This window comes from Vigna angularis, chromosome 9 (assembly GCF_016808095.1).
Source record: "Vigna angularis cultivar LongXiaoDou No.4 chromosome 9, ASM1680809v1, whole genome shotgun sequence".
Lineage (NCBI taxonomy): Eukaryota > Viridiplantae > Streptophyta > Magnoliopsida > Fabales > Fabaceae > Vigna > Vigna angularis.
Window position 1 is genome coordinate 11,903,540 of NC_068978.1, and position 20,832 is coordinate 11,924,371.

The 20,832-nt window shown below is 31.4% G+C and overlaps 1 protein-coding gene and 1 long non-coding RNA gene across 2 annotated transcripts; both read right to left on the reverse strand.

Moving 5' to 3' along the window:
• Window positions 1–1,006: 1,006 nt before the first annotated feature.
• On the reverse strand, window positions 1,007–5,319 carry LOC108337109 (cytochrome P450 704C1). The gene is made up of 6 exons (XM_017573565.2): window positions 4,934–5,319; window positions 3,416–3,631; window positions 3,036–3,326; window positions 2,514–2,834; window positions 1,583–1,786; window positions 1,007–1,463 (listed from the first exon to the last, which is right to left on the reverse strand). Exons 1-6 carry the CDS (start codon window positions 5,225–5,227, stop codon window positions 1,284–1,286), a joined length of 1,506 nt encoding a protein of 501 aa, XP_017429054.1. The 5' UTR covers window positions 5,228–5,319; the 3' UTR covers window positions 1,007–1,283.
• A 2,831-nt stretch (window positions 5,320–8,150) lies between these two features.
• Window positions 8,151–10,503, reverse strand: LOC108337948 (uncharacterized). The gene is made up of 3 exons (XR_001832976.2): window positions 10,358–10,503; window positions 10,143–10,241; window positions 8,151–8,440 (listed from the first exon to the last, which is right to left on the reverse strand). It is a non-coding gene; the product is annotated as an uncharacterized LOC108337948 (long non-coding RNA).
• Window positions 10,504–20,832: the final 10,329 nt, after the last annotated feature.

Consider the following 20,832-nt stretch of genomic DNA (forward strand, 5'->3'; position numbering starts at 1 on the left):
ATTTTCGTCCCAAATTTGAAATAGGTTCCTGTTATAAATTAAACCTTAAAAAATTTGGGACGAAAATAGGGACCTATTTCAAATTTGGGACGAAAATAGGGACCTATTGGAGACATTAAACCTTAAAAAATTGAATTCACACACGCCACGTCACGCACTCCTTAACGTTGTTTTCTGAATTTGACGGAAAGGATTTATTTACATAAAATTAACAAAAATAAGGATCTAATTAAGACTTCAAATATAACAGGAACCTATTTCAAATTTAGGACGAAAATAGAAACATATTGAAACATTAAACCTTTGAAATAAAAACTAAACCTAAAAGCGCTGCATAACTTTGAAATTAAAAACATATTTAATTCAATTAAATTTTATCAAAATAACTTTTAATATATATATATATATATATATATATATATATATATATATATATATATATATATATAATTAAAAAAAAGCCCAAAACCCACACAGCACAAATAGTTAACATTACTAAAATGCAACATACCCATATATGTAATCATAATCATAAATCTCAAATATACATCTATCTAGCATAAAAAAAAGTTACTTCCCTTACTTTTTTTCTTCTAGAAGTTCTTTTTTACTGTCGAAAAATGAGTTTCTAGCAGCCCTCTAGTTGTCAATGCAAGTCTCCATTCATTTCTTGCTCCAAGCACATTACCGCAGTGGCTAAAGGTTTCCCCAAATTTATAACCAAAAATTTTGTGCACGCGGTGGCTGGTCCCACCACAGCCTCATCTTCTGGAAAAATGTTGATAGAGGAGTGCAGAAGCTCCAAGGTTTCAATTATGCTATTAAAATATTTATAAAAATATTTTTCAATATAAATCGCTTCACCAGGGTTAGAAGCCATGTTTCTGATTTTAATAAGACCATTGTCATCTGAGCTACCACATTTATTTATTTATTTTATCATCTATATAATATTTAAGTCTATTTTTCACGTTTTCATCCAAAAAATTACTAGTACTATTAATAATAATAAAGATAAATTATTATTATTTATTAAAGTGAATATTTTCATGAGTGTACATAAGTGATATAGGATTGTTTGGAATAAAATAACCATTTATTTTCTTCGAGGCACACTTAAAGTCATATAATAGTATACACATCATTAAATTATGTAGATACAATATCTTGTAAACCAACATATCTTTCAATTCTAAAATCCACTTTCATTCTCTTTTGTTGAACTACTTTTACTATTAGCTTTTGAGTAGAGTTGGGATTGTTCCAAAAATCTTTTAATCCCCTTATCTGTGCAAGGCCTTGATTTCAAGGCCTCCATCAATATGAAGATTTATCATCGTCTTATAGGTCACATTTCTCTTCTCATCATTCAATCTGAAGCGGAAACAACCTAATAAAACTGCTGAAAATATCTTCATTTGTCTATAAGCAAACTCTTTTCCTAGACAAATCCGAGGACCAGCCTGCAAATGAATTAAAATCAATCCAATGCTTCTTGAAAGAAAATACACACTAATAGGAGTTTGATCATGTGCATAACAAGCATAGTTCTAAAAAATGTTCTAAGCAAAACTCTACTGACCTGAAAAGCTGTAAACTTGAAAGGGCTCTCTTGCTTAAAAATGCCATTCTCATCAAGCCATCTTTCTGGCCTGAAATCCTCTGCATCATCACCCCATATAAATTTCATCCGACCCATTGCATAAGGTTGGTAAGATACCATATCTCCCTTATTAACACTGTACCCATCTGGTAATGTGTCATCAGAAAAACAAATCTTTGCATCCTGCATCAAATTAAGGAGTCTGGTACTTATAATGCATTTCATCTACACAAGCATGTCAAATGTGTAACAACAATGTATCAATCTTGGAAATTTATATTATTACATGGAAGCCAGTGAGGAAGGGTGGAGTGCTGATTTTTTATTAGCATAAAATAGGTTTCTAGTCCTCTTCATTTTTAGCTTCAACTTGGTTCTCTAAATTTAAAAAGTCACCTTGATCTGTTGAAATATGTGTGAAAATTAGAGACATGTCTAAGGAGAGAAAATCTTAAAGCTGGATCTTGTACTTGGTAATCAAATTTAAAACATGATGGCATTTGGTTTCTATTTTCAAAAATCTTACTAGTTTATAGAAAAAACAAAGGAAACACACACCCATGCCAAGGACATACCTCACCATTATAGCACACCCTTGAGCTAGGACCACAGAACATGACAAAAATGACAAAACATCTCTGTTTTTGGTTTTCAATATACTTGTTTAAGAAGATTTCAAAACGTGATCAATTTTAGATGGACTTGAGAGCTGAATAGCATGAAATTATTTGATAGAAAACACACAATTTTAAAACAAAAGGTGAGAAGGAAATCAAACAGCCCCAAGTCCTCCCACCATAAGAGGTAGCTTTAGTTCTAACCATAAATGCAAGAAGGAGAAGTAGTGGAGTCTTGTTTCTACTGCATGCAGTGATGAAAATGAAGAGTTTAACCTCAAACTTAATCTTACCACAGGGACAGCAGGATAAAGTCTCAGAGTTTCTGTAATTGCTGCATGAAGATAGTTCATCTTTTCAAGAGCTTCATCTGTTACACTTGACGCAAATTCAGTATAGCTGCTAATTGATTTTGTATTTGTTGCTTCTTTCACTTCTTCTGCTGCTTTTTCTTGAACTGCAGGGTACTTACATAACATGTACATGAACCAAGAAAGTGTGGCTGCTGTTGTGTCTTTCCCAGCAATAACAAAGTTTAGAATTATATCTCTTAGGTATGTTGAATCATATCCCTTCACTTGCAGAAACCTTGACAAAATATCTTCACGTTTACTCTACAGATATAGAATGAAAAATGGATCACATATTGGTGGCACATCTAGTGAGATTAAGAGAGTTAATCTTGGTCATGCACTCAAATATAAATGGCCATGATTGTTTTATTTAAGTTTAATCTTAAGCTTCCGTTTATGATTCTACAGCTAAGGTTACTCCTTTCATCATGTATAAATACAGCTTGCATGTAATAAACTTACATCGGAACCTCCCCTTGAAATCTGCATTTGCTGAATTCTATTTTTGATTAGGTTCAAAACAAATTCATCTAAAACTTTAGTAGTCTTTCTTAATTTGGCCTCTGATCTAATATTCAGAAATTTCTTGATCTTCCAGAAGACATCAACATAACGATAGAGGGTGAGTGCACTTGATGCATCAAAAGCATCAGCAAAAATCTTCCCTTCTTGACTTGATCCACACATGCTGTCAAGTTCAGTTCCAAATGCAACTTGGAAAATTGAATCCAGTGTTGATCTCATGAAAAGGTCCTATACAAATTATTGGAGCAAGTTAGCATCCTATGAAGTAGATAAAAGAAGGTATATGATAGCATCTTTCAGAACATATATATACCCACTTGGATTTCCAACGAACTATTAGAAGTTGCAGATTCAGACACTATGTCTGCAAGTTTTGCTGCATTCTTTCTGAATACTGAAACGCTGAAGTCCCTTAACATCTTGGTAGAGAATTCATGACTTGATATTTTCCTTTGTTCCCGCCATTTCTCCCCATCAACAGTGAAAATCCCATCACCTAGTAAATCCTTCAAATTTTGATAGTTGTACAAGCCCTGCACAAAAGTTTAAAGAAACAAAATTGAAGCTATTTGGCCCAACTTTTTCAAGAATCAAGCAAATCCCTGTATGCCTAATTAAATAAATCATAAAGGCCTATCACAAATCTATATACCTAATGCTTAGTATCTCTGTCATTTTAAAATCTAAGATATTGCAGGATACTAGAAGAAATATTGTAATCAATATTACAGGTTGTAAAGCTCTATGTATAACCTCTTGCACTTGTTAGGAATCCAAAGTAAAAATGAGAAAACTAAGTAACATAAAAAAGAAGACCTACAAATCCATTTTGGATTGGAAGTTGTGTCATAATTTCTTCTATGAATTGGTTCATGATTCATTGGTGTCAATTATCCCCTATGTATCGTTTAGAAAGAACCCAATAGTACTAGTTTACAATTGAATCAGATTTTGTTTTCTCATATACCTAAACTCTTTCCAAGTCCAAATAACAGTTTGGGCTCAAGCAAGCCAGCTTTATAATACGTAATAATTCCATAAATCTCTCTTTAAGCTCTGTTTTAGTATTCTCCACATGTTACCATACTTATAATAAAGCTAGTGTTACAACCACAGCATGGAAATTGGAAAGGATCATGTCTACCTTCTAAAGGAAGATGGAATATATTACCATTGCCAAAATTTAAAAGGACAGATTCGAATTTGAGTTATCATTTTTAAGCAACTTCTACACTAAGAAGAAGCCGCAGATTCTGAACCTCAGTTTCCTAAAGGTTTTCTTTCATACCATACAGACGAAGTTCACTTTGACTTTTACACCTATTACCTATTTCAGCAGGATATAACTACTGCAATCATTTCAGGAAAAAGGTGTCATAAACAGAACCACGAACAGTAGAACCGAAGTGTCAAGTGTTTCACATCATGTCACTTTTCACAAAGAAGGCAAATCGCTTTCAAAATAAAAAAAAAAAAAAAATCTTCAATGCTTATAACCGAGTGCTCCAGTTTTTCATATATGTTATCTAGAAAACAAGCTTTTCAATTCAACAGATTTGACAACAATATGAAATCCAAGAACCTTTTCAGTTCCTTGAACCCTACCCACTAGAGAGTAAGTGGCAACTCACCACTTCCATTTAACAACTCAAATAAAACAGAACCTTTTAACACTTTTCTGTACAAACGAGTAATGTTATATTCTCCCCCAAATCTTTGTACAGATCTTGTAAGATTTTCTAAATTAAAGTTGAAATGACTCAACCAAATTAAAACATTCAATGTTTTCTTTATCTACAAGTAGTAGAGAAGTAATTAATTAATAAAGTTTTTACCTTTCCATAATTCTCAAAATTGGTTTTGAGTATGTACTCAACATTACTCGGTTCTGCAGTGTAAACTTCATATCTGAAAAGGTTGAGCAATCTGTATGTTCTGTGTTTTGCAGCAAGATGAGTCATGTAATGGTGCAACCTGTGGAAGTTTATCATCTGATTAAACACAGTGCCAGCAACAGGGTGATACCTCTTCCCATCCCTTTTGCTCAGTTTTCTGAACAGAAATTGAACCACCAAAAGGGTCAAAGCTGCAAAGAAATAAGGATGTGAAAGAAAAGCCATGGATGACATGGTTTCTGTTGAGGTAAGGAAGTTGCAGTGCAAATGTGACCTTCTCACAGTACTAAGGAAAATAGAATAGAATACAATAATTTTATATCGAATTAAATAGAAGGGGTTCAGAATAATAACTAAGGAAATGATACAATATGATTGGAAAAGAATCAGTCTTACTACGATGACAAGATTGACTTTCATTAGTTTTGTTTACCTTTTCATTAAAACTTTGTTTAATAATATAATAAATAAAACTAACGAGGTTAGAGCCAACTGCGGATAATTGAAGGAGCGGGCTGGTCATCGCCACCCAAAGTTTTTAAAAAATTTTAAATTAATTGTGATGTACATTAAAAATTGATAGGAATTAAATTAAGGGGTTTGTTAATTTATGTATGGTCGTTTTTTTAGTTGGTAATAAATATACACGTTTTAAGTTAAAAAATATCCTCGTTCAAATAAAAACATATTTTAAATTTAAGAGTATTTTAATAATTTTAAAATTTAATTTAAAAAATAAATAAATAAAAGCTAACTATTTATGATCATGACTTTATAATTTTTGTCACGTGCATTAGTTGTTTTTTAAAAAAATAAAACGTAGTTATCAACTATAAGAATATTTTTAATTATAATATTTTTAAAAATATATAATTTTTAGAAATATATAATTTTTAGAAATGAATGTCATTACATAAAATAAATAAAAATTTTTATTATAATTTTTCACATATAGCGGTCATGTAATTAGTGATTTAATATAAAGTTAAAATGTGAGATTTTAAAAGTGATCAATACATATTATTTTACAAGTACACTTTGAGAAAACCTTAGTAGAACGTTTAGCAATCAAGTTATTACAAGCACATACTTTTAATATCATAACACCAAATAAAGTTGACATTTATATATTTTTGAATAGATTATTATCCACAAGAGTTTAAAAATTAGTTAAAATAATCACAAATATATGTCAACTGATTTATGCAAAATTATTTAGTTCAATTACGACAAAAATATGTTTAAAAATTATATATATATATATATATATATATATATATGAGAGGTTAGTAGTTAATTTTTTTTAGAGGAGATCCATGAAATAATAACCATTACTTTTAAAAGAAAGAAAATATGTTATTAAAAATATAAGTAAAAGTTGTAAAAGAAATCTGTTACCAAGATGTTGGTGGTAGCTGACATTAATAATCCAATCATTTAAAAAAAACTAATACACATGACATCAAGTATGATACATAACTATCTTTTATTTTATTTTTTATTTTAGAAAACAACTAATACACGTGACAACAACTATAAAGTCATGGATGATAAATAACTATCTTTTATTTTTTTATTTTAAAAAATAACTAATACACTTAGCAGCAACTATAAAGTTATGGATTATAAATAACTACCTTTTATTTTTTTTTTATTTTAAATTAAATTTTAAAATTATTAAAATACCTTTAGATTTAAAGTATGTTTTTATTTGAATGAGGATATTTTTGTAACCTAAAACTTGTTACACTTTGCTAAAATATATCAATTAAAAAAAACCTTATATAAATTAACAAACTCCTTAAATTAAATATTTTTTTTCATCTTTCATTTTTATGTGGGTTTTTTTAGAAAACAATTAGACTCAAACTCATCATTTTTATTCATTTTTCATTTGTTTTCCCTCACTCTTAAAGAAAGAAAAAATAACTTTTTCTTGTATGTGAAATATTAGTTTGGTAATTAATATTTTTTCATGTTACGAGTATTTTTATATTGTTTCATATTCTATTCTAAATTTTAATTGTTATTCGATTATTATATTTTCTTTTAATAATTATATCTCTCAAATTTTTATTAAATTATGATAAATTATTTTTTAGTTTTAAATTTTATTTAAAAAAATAGGTTTACTAATGAAGAATAAAAAAATAAATTCATTTTTAAAATTTATAAAAGGAAAGTTACTTATGAAGATGAAAGTTTCTTCCCATATTATAAAACGTGATATTAATGATTAAATTGTCCAATTAGAAAAACATTTTCTAAATGTTTAAAGAATTATAGGTGATGACTTCATGTTAATTCATGATTAAATATAATTTCAAAATTGTTGTTGATGTTCCTAATCATTACATTTGAAGAATTTATTAACATGATTAAATTGTGTCATTGACGAGAAAAGTAAAATGACATTTTACTTTGATCATTTGTCTTATTATAACTCTTTTTTATTACAACAATAGATAGATTACTTTATGCAACAAATGTTATCAAAATAAAAATATAAAATAAAATGAAAGATAAATTTCTTGTCAACAATAATTATTTATATTGAGAAAATTAATAAAATATTTTGTCAGATGAATTCAAAATTTAAAAAGTGAAAAATATAATCCATTAAATATGTTTGATTTATTTTATAATTATAATTATATTACATTATGTATGTAATAAAATATATAAATTTAAATATATTACTTTTACTTTTCCAAAATTATTAGTCAACATACTATTGTCCCCACATACATATACACTTTGGGTTATTAAAGTTTGTTTACTCAATTATTTTTTGTTGTTAAAGGTTTTTTTTTCTCCATTACATGTAGGAATGGTAATAGAGCCATATGGATGTGCTGTAATGATTTCCATATCATCAAATTAATTTTTTTTTATTACTATTTTATATTTAATAGATATAAATTTTTTATTTTATTATTCTACACGTTTTATTATTTTAAATTTTAATTAAAATATAATATTTATCAAATACTTAAAATAAGTATATTTTTGTGATAAATATTAAATAAAAAGTTATAATTATATTAATATTAAATATGATTGTAAAAAGATAAATATAAAGACATTAAAATAAGTATAAAAAGAAATTGTAACATCCTAAAAATATAGTTATAAACTATACTTAAGGCTCCTTACATTAACAATAAAATAGAAGAGTTACAGAAAATAAAGCTAACTTACAGTTATCCTAAAATAATCATAAATTAAAACTTTACAGAAACTTATACTAATACAAATCATAAAAGCAGATCGATCGGTCATACAAGAGGTGTATTAACCGAACGGTCCTACAACAATGTATTACATCGAACGGTCCTATACTAAAAACAGAAACAAATACAAGACCGAACGTTCTTACTCTTAGCGGAAAACCCCCTCTCCTGCCAACGCATGCTCTAAAATATCTTCTGCACACTCTGCTCACACCTAAAGGGTGATCATTGCAAGGACAAGGACGATCGAACGGACAACATGCCAAGACAGGAAAATAAGGGTAAGATAGTGTAATTTAATTAACTCTGTAAACATTCATTTCATATAAACACATAAAACAATCATACTTCTACAGAAATCACACCAACATATTATAACCGACCACTTTCACTTTGACTGTCCGGACTGTATGAATTATGTAGCTACGACGTTCTTGCAGTCGTGGAAAGGTAATCTGGAAAATCATCAGAATTATCATAGCTAGAAACCCAAGCCGCCACACGACGTTAGCCCTTCATCCCTTACTCTAGCTGGAAACCCAAGTCTACACATGAGTTTAGTCCGATAGTTGGAACCCCAAGCTATACGCAACCAGGCCTCTTGCTATTCTCACCACATGCGCCACCATTCTCTACTTGAGACTCGTTGACCATTAGAATGTCAGGATGAACGACAGCTTAGTCTGACCATATTCATACTTTACAATTTCATAACCATTTTTGAAATACTATACTTCATTACTTCTTCATATTCATACTATTCCATTCATATCACATTTTAAATACTATACTTCATTAACAACATATTTCCTCATCCATAACACCTTTAAATAACTTCAACCCAAACATTAAAATAACATCACCATTGAGCACAACTGACTCGGAAATATCAACACTTATTATGAACAAAACCGGACGGTAGAAACCCTCCTATCTGCGAACATGACCGTATGGGATATTGTTTCCCTATGGTGAACTTGACTGAACGAAATAATATGAAAAAGTGAAACTCAAACATGAGCCGAACGTCTTTGAAGTTGGACATCAGAACAACCGCATTCTAAAGCTAAAACCGAACATTAATGCCGACTACTAGTAGACCATACCGAACACTATTATATTAGACTAATCACTATAGGCTTAGGTCGAACACTTAGGGCTTATGTCGAACGTTATAACCAGGCTAAACACTTTAGTTGAACTAAATACTTATTGTGAGACAAAACATTTTCTCATTTTTCAAAGACTATAACCGAACTGTATTTACTAGACAGAATCCAAAGAATTGACTGAATACTATATAACATCTATAATTGGACATAATCAAATACTAAAGCTTGTAATCAAAATTTAAGAGCTTAAACTAAATACTACGAGCTTAGACCGAACACTCTTAGTTTCAATTTCAGTTAAATAATTTTGGTAATATGATGAGACCGAGTGCTTAGTGCATCACCGAGCACCACTGAAACTGAGTGCTGACATTTGGCCGAGCACTTCCGAGACCGAGTGGTCAATAACAGTTACAGTATATGACAGACCGAACGCTATATTAAATTAAAAATCAACACTAGACCGAGCGGTTATTAACTGAGAATCCACACAATAGCAGAACTCAATTAAGACCGAACACTAGAGAGAAATCGAACGGTCAATTAAAGACCTTCAGCAAACTACATAATTCTGCAGAATAGCTGTAGAATAACTATAGAATTAGGATCAACACCAAACCTTACCAATTTCACTCGACCACTGAACCAGAATTATGCAGAAACAAAATCATCATAAACACAACATCAATATTCCACACAAACAGCATCGAACACCCAATTCATCCAATTTTACATTCATACAGAATCATCCAAATCAATTTCATACATTAAAACCAAGTAATTAAATTAGATAGCTTCCCTTACCTCTTAATCGGACCGAACAACTTCAACAATTGCAAACTCGATCACCACTAGAAATTCCTATGAACGCCTACAGTTCATCGATTTGTGAGAAAAGACCACCTAATGGACAACAAATGGAGTTAGAAAAGGGAAAAGAATGTTGAAGAACACATGCAACCAGTAGGCTATTGTGCATGTGACAGGAAACAACCATTCTAAGAAGAGAATGAACTTACCAACTCTAAGCTTGATTTTGATCGGTGGAAAACAATGATCTTGACTCCTAGTTTGCTTAAACAGTGGTTGGTTGAAGAAAAGAATGAAAGGGGATGAAGAATTTCTAGAGAAAAGGAGGAGAAAAGATAAAGACTTGAGTTTTAGAGAGATGCAGATTTTTTAGAAAATTAGATGAGCTGTGGTTTGGAAAATTCTATAAAATGTTAAATCTCTTTTGGTTGAGACATTTGTCCCTCCCTTTCAAGTGTCATTTTGATTCGTTTGACAAAAAAAAAAATATACATTCTAAACTCCATATTTTATTTAAAAAATCAAATATGATATAATATCAACGAATTCAATAATACTCAAAAGGATTCACTCCTTTGTCATCTCTCCGTTTATATCATTCAAAACTAATTTTAAAGGTTTTCTTTTTCTTTCTGTATTGTTGTGTAGCTCAAAATAGATCTTGCGTAAGTGTCACAACAGTTGACACTTGTATTTCTTCTACTTTTTCTTCAACTAACCCTAATTGGATTCTCTGCTATAATTTTCCATTTCAAAAGCAATCATTTTAAATAGAAATTTAAGTCGTGGAGAAAAGAGTTGGATTTGATTTTGGTTGAGTGCCGCGCTTTTAATTCTACATGTGAAAAATCTTGCAATAAATTAAAAAATCTTAAGAGTATTTTATTTTATTTTTTAATAAATTATTAATAAGTATTTTTAAAATATTAAAAATTATAGTAATGTTAACATGATTTTATTTAAGATATTAAAAAATTATTTAATATTTATAAAATAATATTTTAATTAAATTAAAAAAATTGAATTAAATACGATAAATTAGCCAATTATTATTTGTATTTTAAACTAATGTTCAATATTCTCTCTTTTTGAATCAAAGAGATGGCATTTTAGTTTAGAATTCGAAAAACATTTATGAGAGTTGTTGAATATGATAAGGATAATGCATTATTCTTAGGATCAAGACTATTTAACGACCAACAATTATTTCATTTCATTCTTATCCGTAGGATATGAGACGTTGGACCAAACAAATACGCAAGTAATTAATGTATTCATATGTTTCTTTGGAAAAGTACTGTGTTTTGCTTTATGCTTAAAAATTATATTAGATAAAACTATTTATTTAAATTATTATTTTATGTACTTTTTAGGTAATTAATTATTTGATAGATAACTAAACTTTAATAAAGAATGGACTAAAGGATATCAAAATTTCACTTTGTCACTTATACTATGTAAATTGTATAAACTTTTCTAGTACTCAATACTAATCAACACTAATGTACTCAACATTAATATGTGATTAATTAATCTAATTTCAATCAATACACGTAACACTAATGTAGTCAATTAATCACATTCTAATCACAATTTCAGTAATATTTAAATGAATGATCACATCTACCACTTTTGTATTCAAGGTTTAATCCTATCTTATTCAAAAATATTTACTTTCTTTTCTTTAGTTTATTGTATATATCAATTTTAAACAACATATCTTAAACTTTAAAAAATGTTGTCAACATTTAACATAAATTTTCAGGTTATACGAAATGAAAGTCATAATAAATCATAAACAAATATGTACCCAAAAATCAATACAAAACATAGTTAGCAAATATTCATGAATTTTAAGACATGTATATTAAACTATATATGCATTAATAAATTATAAAAAAATGATTAATCTTCTTAAATTGTCCAACTAGATAATTCAAAATTAAATACTTATAAATTATTAATACTTTTTTCTCTTATATTAACTTTATATATATATATATATATACATATATATATATTTCAACAAAAAGCTTCAAGATAGTAAATAATTTATGTATTGAACATATAATTAATCATATATCAAACATACAAAAATTAAACAACTTAATAGAAAATTATAGGCTTATATTAAAAATAGATTTTCAAGATATTAGAAACATAAGTGCATGAAATGTAAAACCCAAGAAAATGATATTTTATAATTAGTGGTAGTCTAAAAATAGTGAGACTCAGTTATTTTAATATTAAATCATTTTATTATAAATAGTTTTGTTATAAACGAGTTTCATTATTTTAAAACGTATCATCTCTCTAAAAACCACTTTTCTAGAGTTATCTACCTTCTTATGTGATCCACATTCACAAAAGGGCTTATTGAGGATCTTTAGGGTTAGAACCTTGAAAGAGTATTTCGAAATTTGGTAAAAATATGGGAAACACAATCTTCAAAACGCCAATATCTTGCTAGAGCTACAAAACTTTGAATGGGGTGTTTCCAAAACAGTATGAAAGATCGTGTTCTGAACTACAAATTAAACTCAAGAAACACTCAATTTGGATGTGTAGAATGCAAGTTATGACCAAGAGATAAAACTGGACAGAAATAGAGATTCTAGAAATTAAAAAGAAGAAAAGAACAACAAGGAGACAATAACAGAAGGAAAGAAACACTCTTAGACAAGAGGCAACACACAAAGGATGGAAATTCCTTTAATACAGCCAAGGATTCTTGAATCACTCAAGAAATTAGGAGAATCACTCTCACTAAGATAGAAGGGAGAAAACCCTAATTTCTTTCCATACAAATCTGACTTGTCCATTTGATTCAAAAAGTTAAGGTTATAAGGGCTGATGTCTATGTTTCCAAAATTGGGCTGTTATTGTGACTTGAAAATAAAGACAAACTAAAGTCCACTAATTGATTGACCCAAAGACATAATTTGGTCAGCCAATTTTACAAAGATTGGGCCATTCTAAAAACAAACTCATAACTTAGTTCTCTTTCAGTTGGGCCATAAGGATAACACTTGTTGAAGAGCTTCCTTTGCTTTCCTTACTTTAGCCCTTGTCATAGGTCCTTCAAGTTCTTCAAGAGAATCCTTTCCCTTCTTCTTAGTCACGTCCTCATCATTCTCTCCCTCTTGAGAAGGATTTGTCCTCAAATAGAATTCTCCATCTACGTCAAAAAGAGATAAGTCAGACACATTAAATGTGGAGCTAACATTATATTCACTCGGAAGATCAATTTTGTAGGCATTGTCATTGATTCTTTCAAGCACTTGGAATGGACCATTCCCCTTTTGTTAAAAATTTGATTTCCTTTGTTCTAGAAACCTTTCCTTTCTCATGTGTACCCAAACCCAGTCTCTAGGTTGAAAGACAACCTTTTTTCTACCTTTGTTAGCTTCTTCACCTACTCAACTTTAGTTTGTGCTTCTTTATGCTTAAACATAGAAATGTTAGGCAAAGACAACAATTCAAGAGGAGTCAAAGGATTAAGTCCATACAGAATCTCAAAAGGTGAAACATTAGTTGTGCTATGAACAACCCTATTGTAAGTAAACTCAACCCTATTGACTACTTTAGTTTAACCATCAGTTTGCGCGTGACAAGTAGATGAAAATAACAATTTAGTACCAATCTTACCCCAACAAAGTCCTCCAAAAGTGACTAAGGAATTTTGTATCCCTATCACTCACAATGATCCTTGGTAGTCCATGAAGTCTCACTATTTCCTTGAAAAACAAATCAGCCACATGACAAGCATCATCCACCTTCTTGCAAGGTATGAAGTGTGTCACATTAGAAAATCGATCAACAACAACAAACACAAAATCCTTTCCATTCTTTGTTTTAGGCAGTCCCATAACAAAGTCCATAGAAATGCTAGTCCAAGGATATTCACGAACAGGCAAAGGAGTATATAATCCATGAGGCTTAACCTTAGATTTAACCTTTTACACACAATGCAGTGATCGCAAAACTTATGCACATCATGTTTCATACGAGGCCAAAAGAAGTGCTCTTGCACAATTTCCAAAGTCTTTTGATTCCCAAAATGACCCATCAAACACCCCTCATGTGATTCAAGAATAAGAAACTCTCTAATGGGGTACTTAGGCACACACAATTTATTCACTTTAAATAAGAATCTATTATGCCTATAGTAACCATTTCCAGAAAACTTTTCACATGTAGCAAATATTTCAGCAAAATCCTCATCTTGTATACACATGTCTTTCAAAGATTCAAGACCAAACAATTTAGTTTCAAGCATAGAAAGCAATGCATGCCTCCTAGAAAGTGCATCAACCACTATATTTCCTTTTCCCTTTTTATACTTGATGATGTATGGAAATTGCTCTAAAAACTCTACCCATTTAGCATATCTCTTGTTAAGCTTACCTTGTCCTGTCAAGTACTTCAAAGACTCATGATCACTATGAATGCCAAATTCTTTGGGTAACAAATAATGTTGCCAAGTCTTTAAAGCTCTAACCAAAGCATACAATTTTTTTATCATAAGTAGAATAGTTAATGGTAACCTCATTTAAATTTTCACTATAATAAGCAATTGGATGTCCATCCTGCAACAAAACAACCCCAATACCCACATTTGATGCATCACATTCAATCTCAAAAGATTTTTAAAAATTAGGCATGGCAAGGATAGGTGCATTAGTGAGCCTATGCTTAAGGGCATCAAAAGCCTGCTTTTGTTTCTCTACCCATTTAAAACTGATATGTTGTCGTTGAAGCTATCAAATTAATACTACTTTTCAAGGCAACTTCAGTATTTCCAAGTAGTATTCAACAAAGTAGATAGGGTTAAAGTAACCCTGAGTCGTCTCCCAATGAATACAAAAATGCTTTTCAATATTTGACTCTCGTGAATGTTATGCAATGCTTAAGAATAAAAGTGAGAAACTATGCTAATGAAGTTAATGTTTGAAGAATGTTGGAAGAACAAATAGGAAACTTAGAAACAATTATAATGAAATAGGCTAATTCCACTATTTTTCTACGATAGATTCATCATCGGTTATCCACATATTATTATTCAATTGATTATTGTTCGAGTTTCAAATTAATTAAAGTACATTCTCAATTAACTTGAGGGCAATCATACAATCAACCAAAGTAAATTCTCAATCAAATGCAAGACCTTTCTAGATTATTCACAATGAATTCAACCAGGGTACATTTTCAATTAAATCCTATTGTGTTTAATCATGTCTATTCTTAAATCTCCTAACCAAATTAAAAGCTAATTAATCAAAGTAAATTCTCAATTAATTATAGATGAAATTCTTACCACCAATCAAAGTACATTCTCAATTAGTAGCAAAAACTCATTTAATCATATGAAAGTTCCTAAATTCAATCAAAGTAAATTCTCAAACAAACATAGAAACCCTTGAACTCATATGATTAATATGCATGTAGATTCAAATCATTGCTTTTAATATGATTGAGAGATGAAAGACATAAAAGAATAATAACTCAAAACAATAATCAAAAGAAACGAATTCATTAATTCAACTTAACCTTAGAATCCATAATGAAATTATAGTGGAATAGCCTTAGAAGCTTAGCCCTCCATGAATGGAGTGAAATACATGGTAAAATAAAAGTGAGAGGAGTGGTGGATGATGGCTTACAATGGAGGAGTCTCAGTGAATGAATGAGTTATGATTTCGGCCTCCCCTGGTCTCTTTATAGGCTTGATTGGACTTGGACTCTGAATTTTCTGTTGATAAGATCTACTATCTTATATCTATTATCTTCCAAATATTCAACAGATTTAATTAGTTTTTGAGAATATTTGATAATATCTTTTCTAGATTCAAAAAATTTTAGCAAATATTATCTTTTGATATTTATTGATATAGTTAAATAAGGTAATTATTTAACAATATCAAATAAAATATCTTAAGATATATTTTCTTCAAATTATCTTTTAAAATATCAAAAAGATTTAAACTTGTCCAAAATTACATTTTAACCCTCTTTCTTTTATTCAAAATTACACAAAAGTCCAGAAATTTCCTCTAATTGCACTTTAGCCTTCTTCCTCCTGATGGGGTTCTATTCTCTAATTGATCCAACTTATCATGAAACTCATCTTGTTGTTGCTTCATCAACCTCTGCAATTTGCATCTAGATATCATTCCTTTCTACCATGATTAACAAATAGATCAAGATAACAAGAACAATATTATATATATATATATATATATATATATATATATATATATATATATATATATATATATATATATATATGGGTTAAATATCTTTTTCGTCCCTTAAGTATCACACGATTTTAGGTTTAGTCCCTACTCGAAACTTTGATGGTTTTTAGTCCTCATAGTTTTAAAACTCTTACTATTAGTCCTTAAAATTGGACGGCGTTAACTTTTAGTAGATGTGGCAAACGGTGAGGCCACGTCTTATGCCAGCTTGCCTCTTCACTATTTGCCATGTTGCTTGTGCTTGAGAACTTCGTTTGTCTTCTCCAGCAGAGCAGAGCCTCCGTCGGACTAGCCGCCGTGCCGGACCTTCCGTTCAGTCCAAGGCGTCGCCAGCGACACCAATCGCCACCAGGACCATTGCCGGTCGCGGCGTCGATTTCTCCCTCCTTGCCTTTTCTCTGCGCGCGAGAGAGAAGCTCTCTCGTTCCTCCACCAATCGTCGCCTGAGAGAGCCCAGCGTTTGTGAGCCACAAACCAGGATGGTCACCGCCGACGCCGTCCTCGACAACCGGTCAGAGTCGTGAGGACCGTTCTCCCCAGAGGTAAGCTGAAAGAAATTTTTTTTGAAGGACAAAAATGCTATAGGTACTACTGCAGATAGTCCACAGAGTTTGTTAGAGCATACTAGACTTGACATTGATGGTGCAGCAATTCATAATACAGTCTTGATACAGTTATCACATGGGCTAGATCCATACTTGCAAGATTTTCTATCAAAAGATTTCCCGAAGTGTTTGAGTAAAGTTTGTCTTCAGCATTTAACCTAACCATCCAAACAAACATAAAACATAAAAGTCTTAAGAAAAAACGTCTTTCTGCACTACAGGCCAGTTTGCTATACCCTTAAAAACACGATGAGTAATATATGGATGATTTTTATATGAATAATTTATATCCAAAACTCATACTTTACTATCAAAAACAGACAAGAGATGTGAAAAAGAAAAGTAAAAAAGAAAAGAGGTTGACATGCAAAGGAGCTTGATTACCTCTATTTCACAGTACGCTTGCATCTTTTTGGCTTGAACCATTGCTGTCTTAAAAATTTCCTTTTTATATCCCTGACCATTTCTTATCATGCATACAACTCTACTAAAATCCTTCTTTTGGTAAAGAACAATGCAAACTGAAGGAAGATTAACTCTTCCAGCCCTTCTAGATTCTTGATATTAGCTTCCAATAGATTTTGACATTGTATTGTGGACGACGAAGCGCTGAAAGCAAGACAAATGAAAATTTAAGTAACAAAATCTGTAAATCTAACATACCAGTAAGGTAATCTTTCAGTTAGAACTAATCCCTATATTTTCAAGTGGATATATTTGCCCTAGCCAAGCATTCAAATGCTACACTAACGTAAATATGTTACATTTAAGTTTATAAGGCTGGTCGTAAATGGATCTAATGATGGAATCCTGCCTGATGTGTTTCTCAGTGTCCCTTTTTTGTAGTTTTTCATATTATATTATGCACGTATTTTTAGCTTGTAAAGAGCATGGGTTACTATAAATACCCAGCTCCTCTCTTGTATTGGGACTTTTGAGCTTAATGAGAATTTAATTTTCTAACATTCAAAAATAATTCTCTCTTGAAAGTCACATGCTAGAGAGTCCAAAGACTCCCTCTAGCCACCTTCCAAGCACCTCTCTCGCTTTCATTTTCCATTCCACCGTGCTTCTCTCTCATCACACACCATCACCATTATTCCAATCTGCTTCAGCATAGTGGTTTCAACACCTCTTAGCCACGCGTCCTCCTTTATCTGGCGCACATCATCTACCACCGTGCACGCATCAACATTCCTTTCCTCCACCTCTTCATTCAGCCACGCGTGATATCTTTCACGCTTCACTTTCATTCCTCTCCCGTAGAACTTCACCACATTTCTCTCATTTTCCACTTCGAAGAAACATCATCAGCTAGGGTTTTCTTCTTGAGTGCGTCACCATCACAGATCCACGTCTCATCCTTCGTAAGTTTCATTTCTCTTCACGAATATACATCTCCTTCCATATCCGCGCCTCATCTTCACCGTTCCTTTGTTTTCCACCGATTAAAAACCTTGTTTCCCCGATTAAATCCATTTTCCACCGTTCAATCTTCAACTTCAACCGGTTAATCGGTTCCATTTCACTTTTCCACCGATTAATCAGTTTTCCCCTTCAATCTTGCGTTTCCTCTCCATTCCGCTGCGTCGTCTCTCGTCGAGGAAGGCTCGAGGAGTTCGAATCGTGCTCGCACAACTTCTATCGTCATCTTCTCGGGCGTTCGTCCATCAGTTGGTATTAGAGCTTAGGTTTCGTCCGTGCTTCATGCGTCAAAGGTAAGTATCTCTGTTTCGATTCTTGTTTCAGTTTGATTCGCGTCTCTTTCTTTATTCTAGTTTTGTGTTTTGATTCTGTCTTGATCCTGAGTTTGTTCTTCCATTCCGCTGCTTGATTCATGTTCTGGTTTAACGTTGTGCGTTTAATTTCTTTCATTTTTGCATTGTTAGTTAATTTCTTTACTGTCTTGTGTTTAACTTTTGTTCGTGCATCTTCATTCAGTGAAATTTGTGTTCATGTGTTTAGGTTTCCAAATTCTGATAAGGTTGCTTGTTCTGTGTTTGAGTCTTTACCTTGAGTCAGTGTTTTTATCATTTTATTCGGTGAATCCAATTTGTTTGAGTCTTTTAATTTCTAAATCCATTTCTGTTTTGTCTATGTCATGTTACTTTGTTTTAATTGTCAATTAAATCTGAGTTTAACTGATTCAATTGAGTTTTTGCTTTGAGTAAGATCTGTCCATCATCATAAGTAGTGACATTCAATTGAATGAGCTTGATGACAAACTTCAACAACAGTTTTAATGTTATTTCATTTATCTGAAGCTGTCTTGAGTTTTTGATGTTGACCATTACATGTAATTGTATGTCACTTTTGAAATTCTGTGAGCTGAAAGTTGAATCTGCTTGTGGATAACAAATGCACACCAATTAAGCTATGAAAGGTTGCATTGAGCTTGGGTGCAAGATGCTTACAGCAGCATCAGTCTCTGATTTGGCCAGCTACACCGAACTGATTTTTCTTTGAAGTTTGTGTTAATGTTTTGAGTATGTGTGTTTGTTTTGCTTGGTATTAGCTCATTACTAAGCTTCTAGTTTCATCAAATCCTAGAGTCATTGCCAACCATTTTTTTACACTTTCTAAATTGCAGAACTAAGTTGTTTCAATGCTTGTTAATCACTATTTTGGTCCAAAACGAAATAAAGGCATGAGTTGAGTAAATCAGTTCAAAAGAGGCAAATTCTGAAAAGAAAAACAAGGAACTGAACATGTGAATTTGAGTAAAAGCCTATGAAATTGTTTAAACTGGCCTTGAATGATCAAAACAAGCATCATTAAACTTGTTCGAGTGGATTTCAGTGTGCAATTGTGTCCAGAATTGAAATTGCTAAAAATAGCTATTGGACAAGTTCAATTTTGCATCTGAAACCTATGTTCACCAACCAGTTTTGCAATTCCTTGCTGCAATTTTTTTTTATTAGCTTTCTGAATCTGTTCTAGATCCTTTGGTAGGTTCAGTTTTTGTGCCTTCCTCTTAAATAGCTTTGTTTCTTGTTTGTCACTTGTTGGCTGTCTTAGTTTTGTCTACATTACATGTAAAATCTGTTCAGCTGTTTTAATTTGAGCTTTGTTTGCTTTCATAATCTGATCTTGAGTCAGTTTCTCTGTTGTGCTGTTAGTTTCATTATCTGGTGCTTACATTGTTGGTGGCTGTCTTGTAATGTCCATTACTTTGCCTTTGCCTTAGCCTAGCCATTCTTGTTTGAGAAGCTATTACACTTTGGTTTCTGGAATTTGAAAGAAGGCTTGTGTGCTTGGTAGCATCTTAGGTGGTGGTGGTCTGAAAGATTCTCAAGCCTTGAACTGCCAAGGGAGAATCTTCTTTCCAAACCTTTTCATTTATGTGTTTTAAATTTCAAAGGAGAAGCCTGAGTGTTGTGAGCTTTGTAAGGCTGACTTGGTCTAATTCCTTGGCACTTTGAAATAGAGAATTCATTGTTAATCTAACTGTTTTGTGATTGTTCATTGTGCAGGAAAAGAAATTGGATCAATTAGATTGGAGCAGTTGTGATTTGCTTAAACTGACATTGCATTCATTTTGGCTTATAAATTGTTTGCTGAATCATAGTCATTGTGTTTGGGAAGTCTTAAACAGTTATATTTTGTGCTGCTAGAGAATTAAGTCTGAGCCAATTGCATTATCTTTAATGTTTCTTGATTAATCTGGTTTAATATCCATTTCCCATTTGTACCTTGCTGGAATTTGGTGTGAATTTTTATGTGCAGAGTTGATGTGTTGGGAGTTTAGTTGGAATTACACACAATTAGAAGCAGTCTTTTAAATAGTTTGGGAAAAGCCATACTGCTTGTACTGTAGCAGAT